This window comes from Phymastichus coffea, unplaced genomic scaffold, assembly GCF_024137745.1.
Source record: "Phymastichus coffea isolate CEN01 unplaced genomic scaffold, Cenicafe_Pcof_1.1 PCOF00012, whole genome shotgun sequence".
In the NCBI taxonomy this organism is placed as follows: domain Eukaryota; kingdom Metazoa; phylum Arthropoda; class Insecta; order Hymenoptera; family Eulophidae; genus Phymastichus; species Phymastichus coffea.
Genome location: NW_026706823.1, coordinates 6,493,747 through 6,509,400, shown reverse-complemented (window position 1 = coordinate 6,509,400; position 15,654 = coordinate 6,493,747). Strand labels below are relative to the sequence as shown.

The 15,654-nt window shown below is 35.1% G+C and overlaps 2 protein-coding genes across 2 annotated transcripts in view; one reads left to right on the top strand and one right to left on the bottom strand.

Moving 5' to 3' along the window:
• LOC131672745 (inositol polyphosphate 5-phosphatase E) overlaps nt 1–15,654 on the top strand; it is a 229,977-nt gene that overhangs the window by 387 nt on the left and 213,936 nt on the right. The window lies entirely within an intron of this gene.
• On the bottom strand, nt 1,616–2,026 carry LOC131673091 (uncharacterized). Its single transcript, XM_058950802.1, has one exon. The coding sequence runs from the start codon at nt 2,024–2,026 to the stop codon at nt 1,616–1,618; it is 411 nt and encodes a 136-aa protein (XP_058806785.1).

Genomic DNA, 15,654 nt, shown 5'->3' with positions numbered 1-15,654 from the left:
CAGAATACATAATGTTTCGAGAGTAAAGTAAACATAAAGAAAAATATTCAAATATATATTATTTGAAACGAACTGGTGAAGCAATTTCAACGTGGAAGATTTTAATTCTCCCGTTATTAAATGTTCTGTATTATTCCTGTCTTGTACGTTTCAACTCGGTCTCTGTTACTTTTTTGTTGGTCGATTGAGATAAAACTATTTCAAGATGAAATTCGAAATCAAAAAATTCTTAAAGACTTCTGTTATCAGTTTGTAATTTCCAACAAATGAAAACTTTTATTATTCCCGTCAAAAATGCACGGTATTTTAAAATTGTATTATTTATTGACTAAGAATGTAAGAAAAAGATTCAAAACCTAGTAAATATTGAATTCTTCTTAAAATTAACAAGAATCTTCGTTCACAGTTGGTTTAAATTTACTGTATTAGATCTGGCTTTTAATTCTGGAATAATTTCAGATTGAATAATAATATTCTGTTACAGTATGGAAATACTTAGTCTTATAATAATCCAAAATAATAACTCAAAATATTTTCTAGAAGAATGCAGATAAACGTTTATTTCTACCTTACATGATGTGTTAAAATCAATCAAAGTGATTTATTAGTTATTTATTCGAACGTCCCATCTAATAAAATAAACTAAGACTTGACCAAATAAATGACAGATTGACTTTTTCAAATCCTTATAATGAAACGAGTGTACCAATTGTTGATGAAGTTATCATTAACTAAATTTTTCTGACGGAAGTTGGTCACGAATAAAACTTTGACCAATTCAATTTTTCACCAACTTATCTCTAATTTTCTTTTCCAAAAAAGGTTGTGTTGGAATTTTGGATCGAAGTGAATTAATTAAACACCTGCTTTAGGTTAAAATAGAAAATACAAAGTTATTTTATTTTAAAAGTCTATTACAATAGTTATACTCTAATGATGTTCTAATAATAATGATAATAGTAATCCTCTAATTATTGCAAGAGCTCTAACACCAAAGGCGCTCACTGTTGGAATGCCGCGCTAGTTTCCGCGGCAGTTGAACTCAGCGAAGGTGGCGTGGTATGCATGCGCGCACATGCGCACGAGAAGCTTAACACTCCCTCCCTTGTGTGCATATGCGCGCAATCACGAGCAGTTTAGTTAGACCCGTTGGTTTTCGCGTATGTAAATAATTAAAAAAAAATTATCTCGAGCATATTCAATGGTTAAATATATGATCGCTAAGAGCTCTAAAAGAATCGAAAGGATGAGGCTTTGTAAATATATCTGCTAAGTTTTCTTTAGATGGTACCCAAATCAATTTAACTTTTCTTTCAGTTACGCACTGCTTAATATAATCTCCATGTACTTTAGATAACTTATTTTTAATTCCTGTTTTCTCTCTATTCTCTAAGTTACTAATAATTTCATCAATAGAATCATCAAAGTTCTTTAATTTATGATTTCCTTCCTTTTGTGTACAGCTGATTGAGGATTTATTATCGCATCTTATAATTATAGGATACATAGTTATTCCTAACATGTCTCTAAGAGCTTTATCTAATGAAATCATTTCCTGACAAGCTTCGCTCATTGCGTAATATTCCGCATGACAGGTCGAAAGGTTGATTACACTTTATTTATGACTTCTCCACATAACGGAGTCTCCGAATAATCGAGCAACCATTCCACTTGTCGAGGATGAGTCTGCATTGTCTCTAAAGCTTGCATCTGTAAATATTTCTAAGTTTTCAGTAACACCTCTATATGTTATTCCTAGATCAGAACTTCCTCTAAGATATCTCATGATCCTTTTTACATCGATCCAATCTTCTATAGTGGGGTTCGATTGTTTTCTAGCTAATAAATTTACAGCAAATGCAATGTCTGGTCTTGTGACATTAGCAAGATACATTAAGCTACCTATAGCTTCTCTATAAGGAATCTCTGGTTTTCCAAGTTTTTCCGCTTTCTCTATATTCTTATTATTTCTGACTTTGACTTGTCTAGTTATCATAGGTGTATTTTGTGGTTTACTTTCATCCATTTTAAATCTCTCTAGTATCTTTTCTGTATATTTGCTTTGGCTCAGCATTATTTCTTTAGCTTTTCTATCTCTAGTGATTTAAATACTTAAATATTCTTTAGGTTCTCTTAATTCTTTCATTTTAAACACTAAGCTTAAGTGTCTTTTGATTTCATTAATCTTATCAGAGTTATTTCCAGCTAGAAGTATATCATCTACATATAGAATAAGCAAGATCATTATGCCATTCTTTCTGTATTTAAATAAACAGGGCTCATTTATATCTCTTTGTAAGCCTAGTTTTTCTACTTCTGTTGAGAACCTCTGATTCCATTTCCTAGGACTTATCTTCAATCCATATATAGCCTTATGTAGTTTACAAACTTTATTTTCTTTCGCGTATTTATTTACTATTACTCCATCAGGTATTACTATATACAGGGTGGTGAAAAAGTATGGAAACACCTGAAAATCTCAGAGGGTTGGTCATAAAAATAAAATTCTTAAGGTCAGGTCCTATATAACTTTCAACGAGGAATCCAGTGATGACCTTGAATTTGACCCTGGACCTTACTTTCAAGGTCATTTCAAGGTCAACCTCATTTTTTCAAATGAGAACCCCTATTTTTGAAACCGGAATCAAAATGAGCGGGAAATTTTACGTCCGGATACGTGGCTAGGTATGAGGTTAAAGTAACCTCTGGAGGTCAAATAGAGGTCAATGTCGGAAAAAGTATGGAAACCCCTGAAAATCTGAGCGTTGGTCGTAAAAATAAAATTGTTAACGTCAGGTCTTATGTAACTTTCAACGATGAATCCAGTGATGACCTTGAATTTGACCTTGGACCTCACCTTCAAGGTCATTTCAAGGTCAAATTTCTTTTGTTAAATGGGAACCCACACTTTTGACATCGGCAATTGAAAGAGAGTCAAATTTTACGTTAAAATATGCCTTGAGGTCCAAGGTCGACGTGACCTCTGGAGGTCAAATAAAGATTAACAGTATATTTATATCGAAACTCCAAAAATGTGTCTATTTTGATTATTAAACAAGAAAACTAGTTTCTCAATCCAGAATCCTTCTTTTAGCGCTATCCAGGAACAACGACGTGGACGTAGAAGGATTCTGTTCCCTTTGGGGGGCTTTTTTAGAGTAAGTTCCGCTTGCCTTTCACTTGGGGTGCTTTGTTGAATAGGTTTTAGTATCACTGATCTTGATCACGCTACCCTGAACCTGAATCGGGATACACGGCTACACGGAAACACGGCGATTTTCAAAATTACTGAATAAGTTGGCTAAAATAAGAAAATAATTTAGAAAATCAGATATGTAGTTTGTAATAATTTGCAAAAACGATTCACTTGCAGAAATTTGCAAAAACGATTCATTTACGAAAATTTTCTAAAATGATTCATTTGCATAAATTTGGTAAAACGTTTAATTTGCAAAAAATTTCTAAATCGTAGTCTTTCAAACAAATAGCGAAAACGAAGTTGGATCCCGCAAAAATTCGTTTCTATTTTCATTAACATTCATTTACCATTCAAACCGTTACATTAAAAAAGTATTGCTAAGTTTAAATTAGACAAGAAAAAATTATTTTCGTTTCGCCCGCTTCTACAAGAAAGAAAGAAAAGAAAGAAAGCCAACGTATCCACATTTTCAAATGAAAATGCGACGTGTCCGCTTTTACAAATAAAAACTCAACTTGTCCGATTATTCCGCCAAACTGACGAAATGTATCTTTAACAAAATAGCTGTCTCATTAATAGTCGAAAATTCAATATTATGTGTGGCTTTTTCATGTCCGCGTAGTTACATAAATGATATTGTTAAAAAAAGGTTTTCTTTAGATAGAAAATAAATTTATGAATGAATGAATTTTTATTTCAATTCGCTTGACGAATACATTTTTGGTATTACTGCATAAATAACACTCTGTAGTTGCAAGAGATAAAATTTGACAAAATCACCAAATATTTTTGTTGTAAATTAGTTTTGTACGAAGAAGTCATTTTGAAACCAAAATGTTTCGATTGTCCGAAAGAGAACGGATATCACTTTTGATGATGAGAGGTTGGGGTGATATGCATAGGTCATATACACAGGTAACTAATCTGTTTTATGCAACATTTCGAAACGATGGTACTCCTATATCAAGAGGAACTGTTTCAAAAACAATAAGACGTTTTGATGACACGGGATCTGTTCGAAATCGTCCTGTTGCTGGTAAACCATCGACAGCAACAAACGAAGAAAAATCTTTACATGTTTTACAGTCTTTTGTAGAAAATCCTCATGAGACTCTTCGATCTGCAGCTTTACAACACGACATCCATCACACATCTGTTCTTCAAATTTTGAACAGAAACAAATTGCATCCCTTCAAAATTAAACTCGTGCAAGAATTAAATGAAGATGATCCTGATCGTCGCACTGAATTTTGTGAGACGATGATGGAAATGATAACTGACAATCCACAATTTTTAGGAAATATTGTCTTTTCAGATGAAGCAACGTTTCAGTTAAACGGTAATGTCAATCGACATAACTTTCGATATTGGTCTGATACAAATCCTCACTGGATGGACGCAACTCACACTCAATATCCTCAAAAACTAAATGTGTGGGCAGGAATTGTAGACGACACAATAATAGGTCCCTTTTTTATCGAAGGAAATTTAAATGCACAAAATTATGAACAGCTATTGCGAAACCAAATTGTTCCAGCAATACAAGCTGTAAAAGGAGACGATTTCGAAAACACATGGTTCCAGCAAGACGGTGCAGCATCATATTTTGCAGTTAATGTTAGAGAATTTTTGAATGAAACATTCTTCGAAAGATGGATAGGTAGACGAGGTAGCATAGAGTGGCCTCCAAGATCTCCAGACTTAACACCATTGGATTTTTTCTTATGGGGTTATTTAAAAGATCGCGTTTACAGAACAAATCCAGAAAATCTTGATGAATTAAGACGTAGAATTATTGAGGAAACTGCTCTCATTACAAGAGATATGATTCGACATGCAGTTCAGTCATTTTACATCAGGATTGGTTACTGTCAAGAAACAAATGGAGAACAATTTGAGCATCTGTTATAAATTTACTCATCTACTATAATAATTCATAAATACGCCCTAAGTGAGAGGCAAGGGGAACTCACGATAATCCAGCACCCCGACGTGAGAGGCAAGGGCAACTCACGATAATCCAGCACCCCGACGTGAGAGGCAAGGGGAACTCACGATAATCCAGTACCCCAAAGGGAACAGAATCCTTCTACGTCCACGTCGTTGTTCCTGGATAGCGCTAAAAGAAGGATTCTGGATTGAGAAACTAGTTTTCTTGTTTAATAATCAAAATAGACACATTTTTGGAGTTTCGATATAAATATACTGTTAATCTTTATTTGACCTCCAGAGGTCACGTCGACCTTGGACCTCAAGGCATATTTTAACGTAAAATTTGACTCTCTTTCAATTGCCGATGTCAAAAGTGTGGGTTCCCATTTAACAAAAGAAATTTGACCTTGAAATGACCTTGAAGGTGAGGTCCAAGGTCAAATTCAAGGTCATCACTGGATTCATCGTTGAAAGTTACATAAGACCTGACGTTAACAATTTTATTTTTACGACCAACGCTCAGATTTTCAGGGGTTTCCATACTTTTTCCGACATTGACCTCTATTTGACCTCCAGAGGTTACTTTAACCTCATACCTAACCACGTATCCGGACGTAAAATTTCCTGCTCATTTTGATTCCGGCATCAAAAATAGGGGTTCTCATTTGAAAAAATGAGGTTGACCTTGAAATGACCTTGAAGGTAAGGTCCAAGGTCAAATTCAAGGTCATCACTGGATTCTTCGTTGAAAGTTATAAAGGACCTGACCTTAAGAATTTTATTTTTATGACCAACCCTCTGAGATTTTCAGGTGTTTCCATACTTTTTCACCACCCTGTATATTTCTTTCTCTAGTTCGCCGTTTAGGAATGCAGTTTTCACATCCAACTGACAGACTTCAAGATCTAATTTATTGATTATAGCAAATGCAGCTCTGATTATAGAAAGTCTAGATACAGGTGCATAAGTTTCTCTAAGTTCGTACTCATTAGTATCTTTAAATCCTCTAACTACTAATCTAGCTTTGAAGGTTATTTTTCTATCTGAATCAATTTTTCTTTTGAGTACCCACCTGCTATCTATTATGTTGTCTTTATTGCCTCTGAGTTACCGTAGGTCTATCTACTATACTCCATACGTTGTTTTCGTGCATGGACTCTAATTCATCGTTTATTGCTTTAGTCCAGCTCATTTTATCTTCAGTTTCCATAGCTTCTCTATAATTGGTTGGGTCAGAGTTTAGGGTAGCCATTAAACAAAAACCTTTTTCATCTTCTCCCAAAACTTCAATTTCGTTACATCGGGTCAAGAACGCGAAACTGTTATCTACCAAGTTAGCCTTTCCTTCAGCCATCGCTTTATAATCTCGTTTTATTTTACTAACGCGCTTAGGTTATACTCTAGATTGGTTCTCTGTTTCTTTATTATTTTCTGATTTTCTTTTACTAATTTTAATTTTCTTTGTATTGTTTTCTGTAGGCTCTAATTTAGTTAATTTATCTGGTTTTTCAGAACTATCTGTATCGAATACATCTATAGTTGTCTCTAGTGTATCATTCTGGTATTCTTCGGAAGTAGAACTCGAATATTTATTATATTCTTTTGTTATTTCGTCATTTTTATCAATGTTTTCGTAAGTTAGCTTTTCTCTAAATTTTACGTGTTTAATTAGAATTAATTTTCCGGATTGAGGGTGCCATAGTATATATTCATTGCTGGTTTGTCCTACTAAGATTCCCTTTATGGCTTTTTCCGATAATTTGATTTCAGATAATGGTTTCTTTGCATAAGCTATGCATCCGAAGCGTCTGATCTTTACTAAATGGCTTTTCTTTTTAGGGGATATTATATTTAAAGGAGTTTTGTACTCTATGGACGAATTTGGAGTTCTGCTATACACATATACAGCTACTTCCAGGGCTAAGATTCATAACGATTTTGGTAATCCAGAATCTATCATTAGAGATCTTAGTTTTTCTAATATTCTTCTGTTGAATCTTTCAGCTGTACCATTATGAGGTGGTGTGTATGGATTAGAGAAATTTGACTCTAAATTTTCTCGTTTCATAACTTCTAAAAATTCTCCTCCTGTAAATTCTCTGGCGTTATCTGCTCTTACATAGCAAGCTCTAAGATTCTTCCCAACTAAGTTTCTCATTGTGTTTAAATAGGTTTCTAAACAATCTCCTGCTTCGGAATTATTGACAATAGCATATGTTTTGGCAAATTTTGAGAAGTCATCCACAAAGACTATTATGTATCTTTTCCTACCAGGATAAGTAATTGTTTTGAAGGGACCTATTATATCAGTATGAGTTAGTTGAAGTGGATGATCGGCTCTAGTTCTAACTTCTTTAAATGGTTGTTTGCTCATTTTGGACATTATACAAACTTCGCAGTTTTTGATGTTTTCATTGAATTTGACATTGCTAAGTTCTTTATTTGTCTTTTGTAACTTTATTAAATAGTCATATGATGGGTGTCCCAATCTTACATGCCACAGCATCCCTTCATCTAACTCCTCTGAGTATCTTTTCTCGAGTTCGAATGATGTAAATAAATGATCCATTGGTTTTTGGTTTTTAAGGTCATCTAGTGAGTAGTTTTCAAAGTCTCTGTATTGGCTAAGTATAGGTATAGATTCATTCGTAATAATCTCCCTCCCAATCTCTGAGTCTATATTTTTACTGTTTTCTATCTCTATATTTTGTTAGTCTTTCGAAAAATCTTCTAATGTTATTAATCGTGCTCTATAAGAATATTTATTGTATATTTGTTTGTCCGGGTTCTCGATTCTGTTCTTTACTTCTAATTGTATTAGCCAGTTTGGTTTCTTATAGTACCCGGTTAGAAATATAAATCCATCATTTTTATCAAATATTTTTAAGTTTTTGTCATCTAAGTATATACTAAATCCGTCGTCGACAAATTTCCTAAGGGACATTAGGTTTTCGGATATATCAGGGGCAGCTAGAACGTTAGATAGTCTAATGTATGACCTTCTTTATTTAAACTTTTAAGGTACAGATCTCCTTTTCGATCTATCTCGATATCAGCCGATTTATTTTTGTTCGCACACTTAATATAAGTTTCTGAGCTTCTCTGAAAATTTCGCAAGATGAACGCTTTATTTGTAATATGTTCCGTCGCTCCGGAATCTAATAAGAAGGTTATCTTATTGTTTACTTTATCAATGTTATTCTTACCTTCAGTATGTGCGACTGCAACGTTCGCCAGTTTCTGTTTCTTTTTGTCTCCGCTTGGGTAATAAGTTCTGCTTGCGCCTCGTTTACCTACTCTACCATTGTTGCGACCTCTAGAGTTTCGATTTTTGTAATCTCTATTGTTTTCGCAATAACCTTTGCCTCTTTTGTTATTACCATTACCTCTATTGAAATTTCCCCTGTTACCTCTATATCTACCTTTTTCTTTAGATTCTTTCAGCTCTCTATTATTATTTTTATTGGCAACGTACCCTCCACCTCGGTGGGATCCATCTCCACGAGGGCAGGTTCTGCCCGTGTGGTGCGCAAAGTCTTTGCAAATATAGCCGAACCACAACCCATACTGGATCATCGGGCCGAGGGTCCGAGATGTGATCAACATTGTGTCGATCACATCTGAAGCACTTGCCCCCACCGCTGGGCCTAGTAGCGGCTGCGGCCAGTATTGGCAGAGGCTCCCTCCGAGACGCCAGAGCTCCTTAAGTCAGCTTCCAGCTGTCGAATGAAATTTTTCATCTCTTCTATATTCATTCCTCTGCCTTTTGTTTGTTTAGTGATTATTTCCATTTCTCAAATTCGGGGCTACATGTCTTTCACAGCTTTCATAAAGGCAGACTTTTCTCTGCGTCAGTGAGAGGAATGGCTGTATCACAGAGTTCATACTCTCTAATAATGGAGTCAAATTTATCTAAGAATACTGAGACTTTATCTTTCTTATTGATCTTAATGCTGTACAGCTCTTCCCTCACTTTAGCATGATCTGTGTTTGCCTCTATTCTTCTGTGTTCTCTAATCTTTGTTAATATTTCTTTGGGGTCATTAATATTGAGAATTATCTTGTGATAGTTCTCATCTAGATGATTGATTATAATATCTCTAACCAGTCTATTTCTTGTATCAATTTCATCAATATTAAAAATTCTTTTAGGTCTAGTATTTGAATCTCTCACATCTAATAGTTCTTTTGCTGATAGTTCTGAGTTTAACCGATCTAACCATATATTGACATTAGCTTTTGACGTGAGGGTATAATCCCTTTTGAAGGATGCTTTAGACGTAAAATTAGTGCTCTCTATTGTTCTAGCTAGTACACCAAAGGTTTGATTTAATTGACTGCTAATGTCGCTGGTAAGATAATTTTGGTTAACCTCAGTATATGTAATATCAGGGTTAATTTCGTTTTCTCTAGCAGTTATATCAGGGGCTCTAGTGTTATTAGAGGTTGTGTTGTTTTCAGGGTCTAAAATTCTGTCGATGGAGAATGGATGATTCCCACCGTTTTGAAGTGGCGAAGAGGTTATCGCGCTAGTGTTAGTGTTTGCATTTTTATAGTTCGACCCTACTTCGAGTCTTCTTATCTCGAGTCGCTTTGATTCGAGAGAAGCATCCAGGATTATCCTGGCTTGTCTGATTGCCTCATTTATTTGGGGCCACGCTTTGGCCTGAAGCTCCGCCACTTTCTCCGCAGACTCCATTATGTGTTCAAGGCGGGTGGTGTAAGCGGTGTTCAGGTCTTCTCTGGGTGGTGCGTTCACTGCACCAGTTCTCTGGGGAGGCCTGAGGGGCACTGTCATGCGAGGGTTTCTTGCCCTCGCATTGTTGGCAGCCGTGTGTCGATTGTGGCCTAAAGGCACGACGAATTCGGGGCCCCGGTCGTCCGTAGCGGTATCGGGTGCGGATGACGCGACACTTGATATAGTGGTGTCGCTGACCATAGTTGAAGGTGCTAAGGAACAATATCTCCATATAAACATTCGATGCTTAACTCTGATTTGTTAAAGAAAAACTCTGATTAATCGCGGATCCGCACTCTATTTCTCCATGATTGTTCGATAGCTGTTCTTAAACTCTAAACATATAGTATTTGTTAAATTTTATATACCTGTATCATCCGCCCCTGATTCTTGATCGACGACACGGTCCCCATCCATTGCCACCCCCATCTCCCGATTAGCCTCGCTGTTCATCTAAAATAAAATGACCTAATGTTTCGTCTAATTGTTTGTAAAAAGCTGGCTATCAATAGGTTTCTTCCTTATATCTGTCAGGTACATCCAACAGATACAGTCCGAAAGCCGACAATTAGTTATCTGATCGGCTGATACTACTCCCGTGATCCCTCCTTTTCTAGTGGCCATACATGACGCAAATTACTGGGGAGAGGCGATCGCTCACGTTTGCAACATCAAACCAATCATCCAACCAACTGTCAAAGTCGCGAGAGGTGTTGACTGTACTTAGCGCAACAACCTCAACTTTATTAGAAGATATTAGAAAGTATATATGTATAATTTTTAGTTTAGACTCTAGGTATCTCTAAAAAATATATCGTTCTGCTACAAGATTTAACTAGATTCATAATTATAATTATATGTACATATATGTTTATATTACTATTATATATATTATGTAGATATTGAGTTTATATATATTTTATTATTTAGTATCCCTTTTATTTTAATTGTAATGCATGTATGTCATACATGCAGGCAGTCTCATACCGGGTCACTACTTGCTGTCTGACAAGTCGCTCCAGAATTGTAAGTCTTAGGTTGTGTCACAATTACCGTTGTGAACACACCTTAGTAGTGCACGCTCTCTATATTTCCTCCTTCCCTTTCTCTAACGTTTCGTTGCGCGCGCACTCTCTCTCTCTCTTTCTATTTGGCGAGTGCGCGGAATGGTATATTTGTCGCGTGCTTTAAGTAAATATGATATGAGCAGCTTTGGATTTTTCGTATGATTAATTGATAATAAATTATTTGGTATTTTGCTTGTCATATCAAAACACCTTTGCTTAAAAATACCTTTTGTGGATTTATAACATAATCTGAAGTTCTTTTGGAGATTTTGACACACCTTAATTACATCTTCAGACAGTTTGATTAAACCTCCACGATTTTTTTTATCCACTAAAGATGAATGACTACTTTCATTTGTGAATAACAATCGACATTGAAAACATTTCATGCGTCTTAAAATCGTTCTAACTATGTACACAACAACGTTATCTATATATAACTTATTAGTTTCAGAACCGTAAAAATTATCACAGCTTAGTGAATAGTTATTCTATAGCTGATAAATATTATCTCCTATTTACATCACTTTCTATCGCAACTTGCTCTGGATCCATAAAATTATCTTCTACATCTTGTCTGAAACAAAGAATCATATCACGCCAAGATAAATTATCATATTTGAATACAGATAAAGAAACTGATTTAAAAAGTAAACCATACCTTGTATCAAAATTGTTTTCATAAAGGTCTTTAGTGATGCTGGCATCATTCGTTGAACTTGTAGATGATGGAACCATACTCACTTTTGAGGACAAATCTATTTCGTTACTTAGTTTTTGTTCACAATTATTTGTATCTGATGAACTTTTTATTGGTTCATTTTGCTCCGCTTTCTCAAATTTCGTTGGACATGCCCCCTTTTTAAGCCATACTACTTTGGATAAACCTTCATAGTTGAAACATGACATTTCAAAGTGCATAGCTCAAACATAAGAATATATTTTAAATTCTATTACAGTCTTAAAATACTTTTTTATGCTATTAGCCCATTCATTTTGTTAATCCTCATCTTTCGGTACTCTAAAAAATATACAAGCAAAAATAAAAATAATGACAAACTCGAGCCCTTCCTCGAAATTAACCACAAAATACATATATGTACTACGTATTTAACTTACCGAAAGAAATTCAAATTTAAACAGTCAGGATCATCTTTCTGCAATCTGCAGTTGGGAATGCAGCACTTTTTAGCCATCTTTTATATTTATGTACACAAAAAACCATTTAACAAAATATTTGTCAACTGTTAGATTTGCAGTGGAAGACTTTTTCCAAAGTAAATATAGGCAGCCAATCACGTGCGACTAGAGAGAGATAGCATATCCTCCCATACATGCTATCTCTCTCTTCGACTGGTAACGCGCTCGACCGCTTGAACGCTACCTCTAGTAGTATATGCTCGAAGTTCTATTACCTTAAATTATTTGTTTTTAGGTATTTTAATGATTCGTAATGCTTAGTTTTATTCCAATATTAGCTATTACTTAGTATAATGTTTAGTATTTTCTGTAAGTTTATGTCTTACGTTACACAACAAAATTGCAAATAAGGTGCAAGAATGTAGCTCCTAGAATATTAAATTAATGTTTTATGATAATTTGCTTTTATTAAATCGACTGCGCATTAGCCCATTAAAAATTATGAAAAAAAAGTTAATAACTTTTGTTTGCTCGTATTCACATTTTCGAAAAATATTAAAATTAAAATTCGGTGCCTTGTCAGCACCCAAAAATGAAATCCTTGTTTTATTAATAAAATACAATATTTCATATGTTTGACCAATCATGTCGACTGCGTGTATCACGCGCGAATACACCTGAAATAATTGATTGAATATCATAACTGAATTAATTGATAAATGATTTTTTAATTTATTTTCGCTTTGCGGGTGCTAAAACATCGTTCCGGTTTCATATATTCCGGATATTCTAGTTATAGTTAGAGTTACGAATATAGACGCTTATTTCTATAAAAAGGCTTCGATAGGACCTAGTTCACCATGAAACTATCTGTACCAGCGACACGATAGTGTTACTGTCGTTCGGTGTACGGCACTATAATTTCCCATTACAAAGCATATACGAAAGTATCCTCGTATACCTGAATTAGGCTGAATTTATTATGTGTAATTATGTGTACCAAATGTATACCTTATTGCATTTATCCGATTTTTATGATTAAAAAACAAGAATAAATAGTTTTGCATAAACCACCAAACAATACATATATTGTGGTGAAAAAATTGTTATTAACACAAATAAACTAGAAATCGTAGTATTTTGCCAGTGTCACCCCTAATAGAGATTATGTATCATCTATAGTGGCCTTATGGCCGGAACGATGTTTTGCACTCGTCAAGCACAAATAAATAAAAAGTATAATTTATTAATTAATTCAGTTATATATATATCATTCAATAAATTCTTTCGGATGCTCTCGATGCGTGATACGCGCAGTCGGCATGATTGGTCAAATATATTCAATATTGTATTTTATTAATAAAACAAAAATTATAATTTTCATAATTTTCGAAAACGTGACCACGCGTAAATAAAAGTTATTAAACTTTTTTTCATAATTTTTAATGCGCAGTCAATTTAATAAAAGGAAATTATTATAAAATATTAATTTATTATTTTTGATGCTAAGAATAATATTATAAAATACTGTTACGGTTATAACCAACACTGGTTTTAAATCTTCAGGTTTTCAATAGGTTTTAGTATAGATGATGTAGAAATAAAAAAACGTCTCTGTTATAATAAAATGTACCAATTAAATAAAATATTAATTGAAATAATAAATATCGACATACTACTTATCTCTGAAGGAATCTGATATGGTATGGTAGTTTTGGATACGTGCGCGAGTGATAGAGAGGTGCGAGAAAAGAGCAGCTGAGGCAGAGCGGCAGTGAGAAGTCGGAAAAGTAGCAACCGATCTGGAAACGAAGGGCAGCTTCGTTGCAGCATCATCCGGTAGCAATAGATATTTGCCAACAAGAATTACGGCTGATCACCGTAATTGCACCGTAGGTGCACCTTCCTTTTTCTGCGCGACAAAAGATTTGCGAAAGTATTTTGTCAAACGCGACCGTTATTGAATTCACGCCGAGCGTTAGATTTGGCGGCAGAATTTTAAATTCTCTCTCTCTCTCTCTCTCCGTATAATTGTAAGTCTTATACACTTGCGGAAGTCTTTCATCCCAACGAAGATTGTAGTTTTTATTTGTTATAAACATCTTGGTTTTATTCGCCGTATTACTTTATTTCTCTTCCCTTTAGTTTAACGGATCCGTCATTGGTTATTTTTTAAACCGATTTCATCTAGGGAATAGTGGAAAGAAACATTAGTCTCCGTACACCTAAGAGTAAGCAAGTGTCACAAGTCAGGTGAATTAAGGTGAGTTCAACTCTGTTGGAAAGGAGACATTGGAGAGGAAGTATCAAACGTAAAATCGAATACACGTATACTCATACGTGATTAATGGAGCGGCGGTTAGCCCTGCATCGTGGGAAATTGTTCTTAATTAAACCCAAGTTGCATCAGTTAATCCACCCCGTTACAATATATTTTTGTATATATTTTTGTATATATTTTTGTATATATGTTACAATATATTTTTTCAATATATTTTTGTAATTTTTTTATTTGTGCAGATTTGCGCAGGCGATGCTGAATAGCTTCACGTCTCAATGAACATGCGTACAACCAGCATATCTTGCTGCAGCCGACTTTTAATATACGGGGCAGATTGATCGAGTGCGCTGTTTTGAATGTGGTCTGAAGTTTTGAAGTGAATAAAATTAGCGAAAGGGTTGAACAGTCGCCGCGAGATATAGTCAATATTTTGCATCAACTTGATATTAAGAGATGTAAGATATGTTTGGATGCTAAGATTGCTGTACTATTTTAATCTTGGGACATAACGCTGTATGCATGGAATATGCATCAAGAATTCATGATTGTCTAATATGTCGTCAAAGTATTAGCAAGCGTGTTGCATGCTCATTTTGCGTTAATTTGATCTTTTTTATTAATAAAGTGCCTATTATTTTTTTAAAATGTTTGTTTACTTTTTTTTCTCTTTTAATCTACTATTTTGCATTTTAATGTTAAATTTTGTTTTAATAAAAATCTGTTCAAGTTAATTGTATAACGAGTTTGTCATCAACTCGTTATGTCTCTCTCCACATTAATTATATAACAATAATATTTGTACATATTCATGTATCTACTTTTATATTATATTACTAAGAGCCGCAGCGGACGACAGCAGCTGAACTAAGGTAAGAGAGAGAGAACGCTAGCAGAGAGAGAGACCGCGTAGGTTGGTAGGACTGGCGAGCCGGGTGCCGCGAAAGACATGTGCTGCTTGACAAAGGGGAGGTAATTAGCTGACGCCTCTCGAACTGGTGACCCGCGTGCGACGGCGTGAGGGATTCGTAGCTTGGCTGTGCCATTGAAGACGACATTGGTTTTGTGATTTGCGTCGCCTCGTGGCTAGATTGAGTGATAGATTGAGTGCTACCGGTTGCGGCGTGCATTGGCGTTCGGTAGGCCGAACTTTTACCGTCGAGCCTCGTGGCTAATCTCACTGACAACGGCAACCGATGTAAGTACTACTCGTTCTTTGCGATTCACCTTCGCGATTTCAGCTACGCGACCTGCGACGCTCTCCGCGGGCCGTTGCCACCCGGCAAGTCCATCGGCAGTC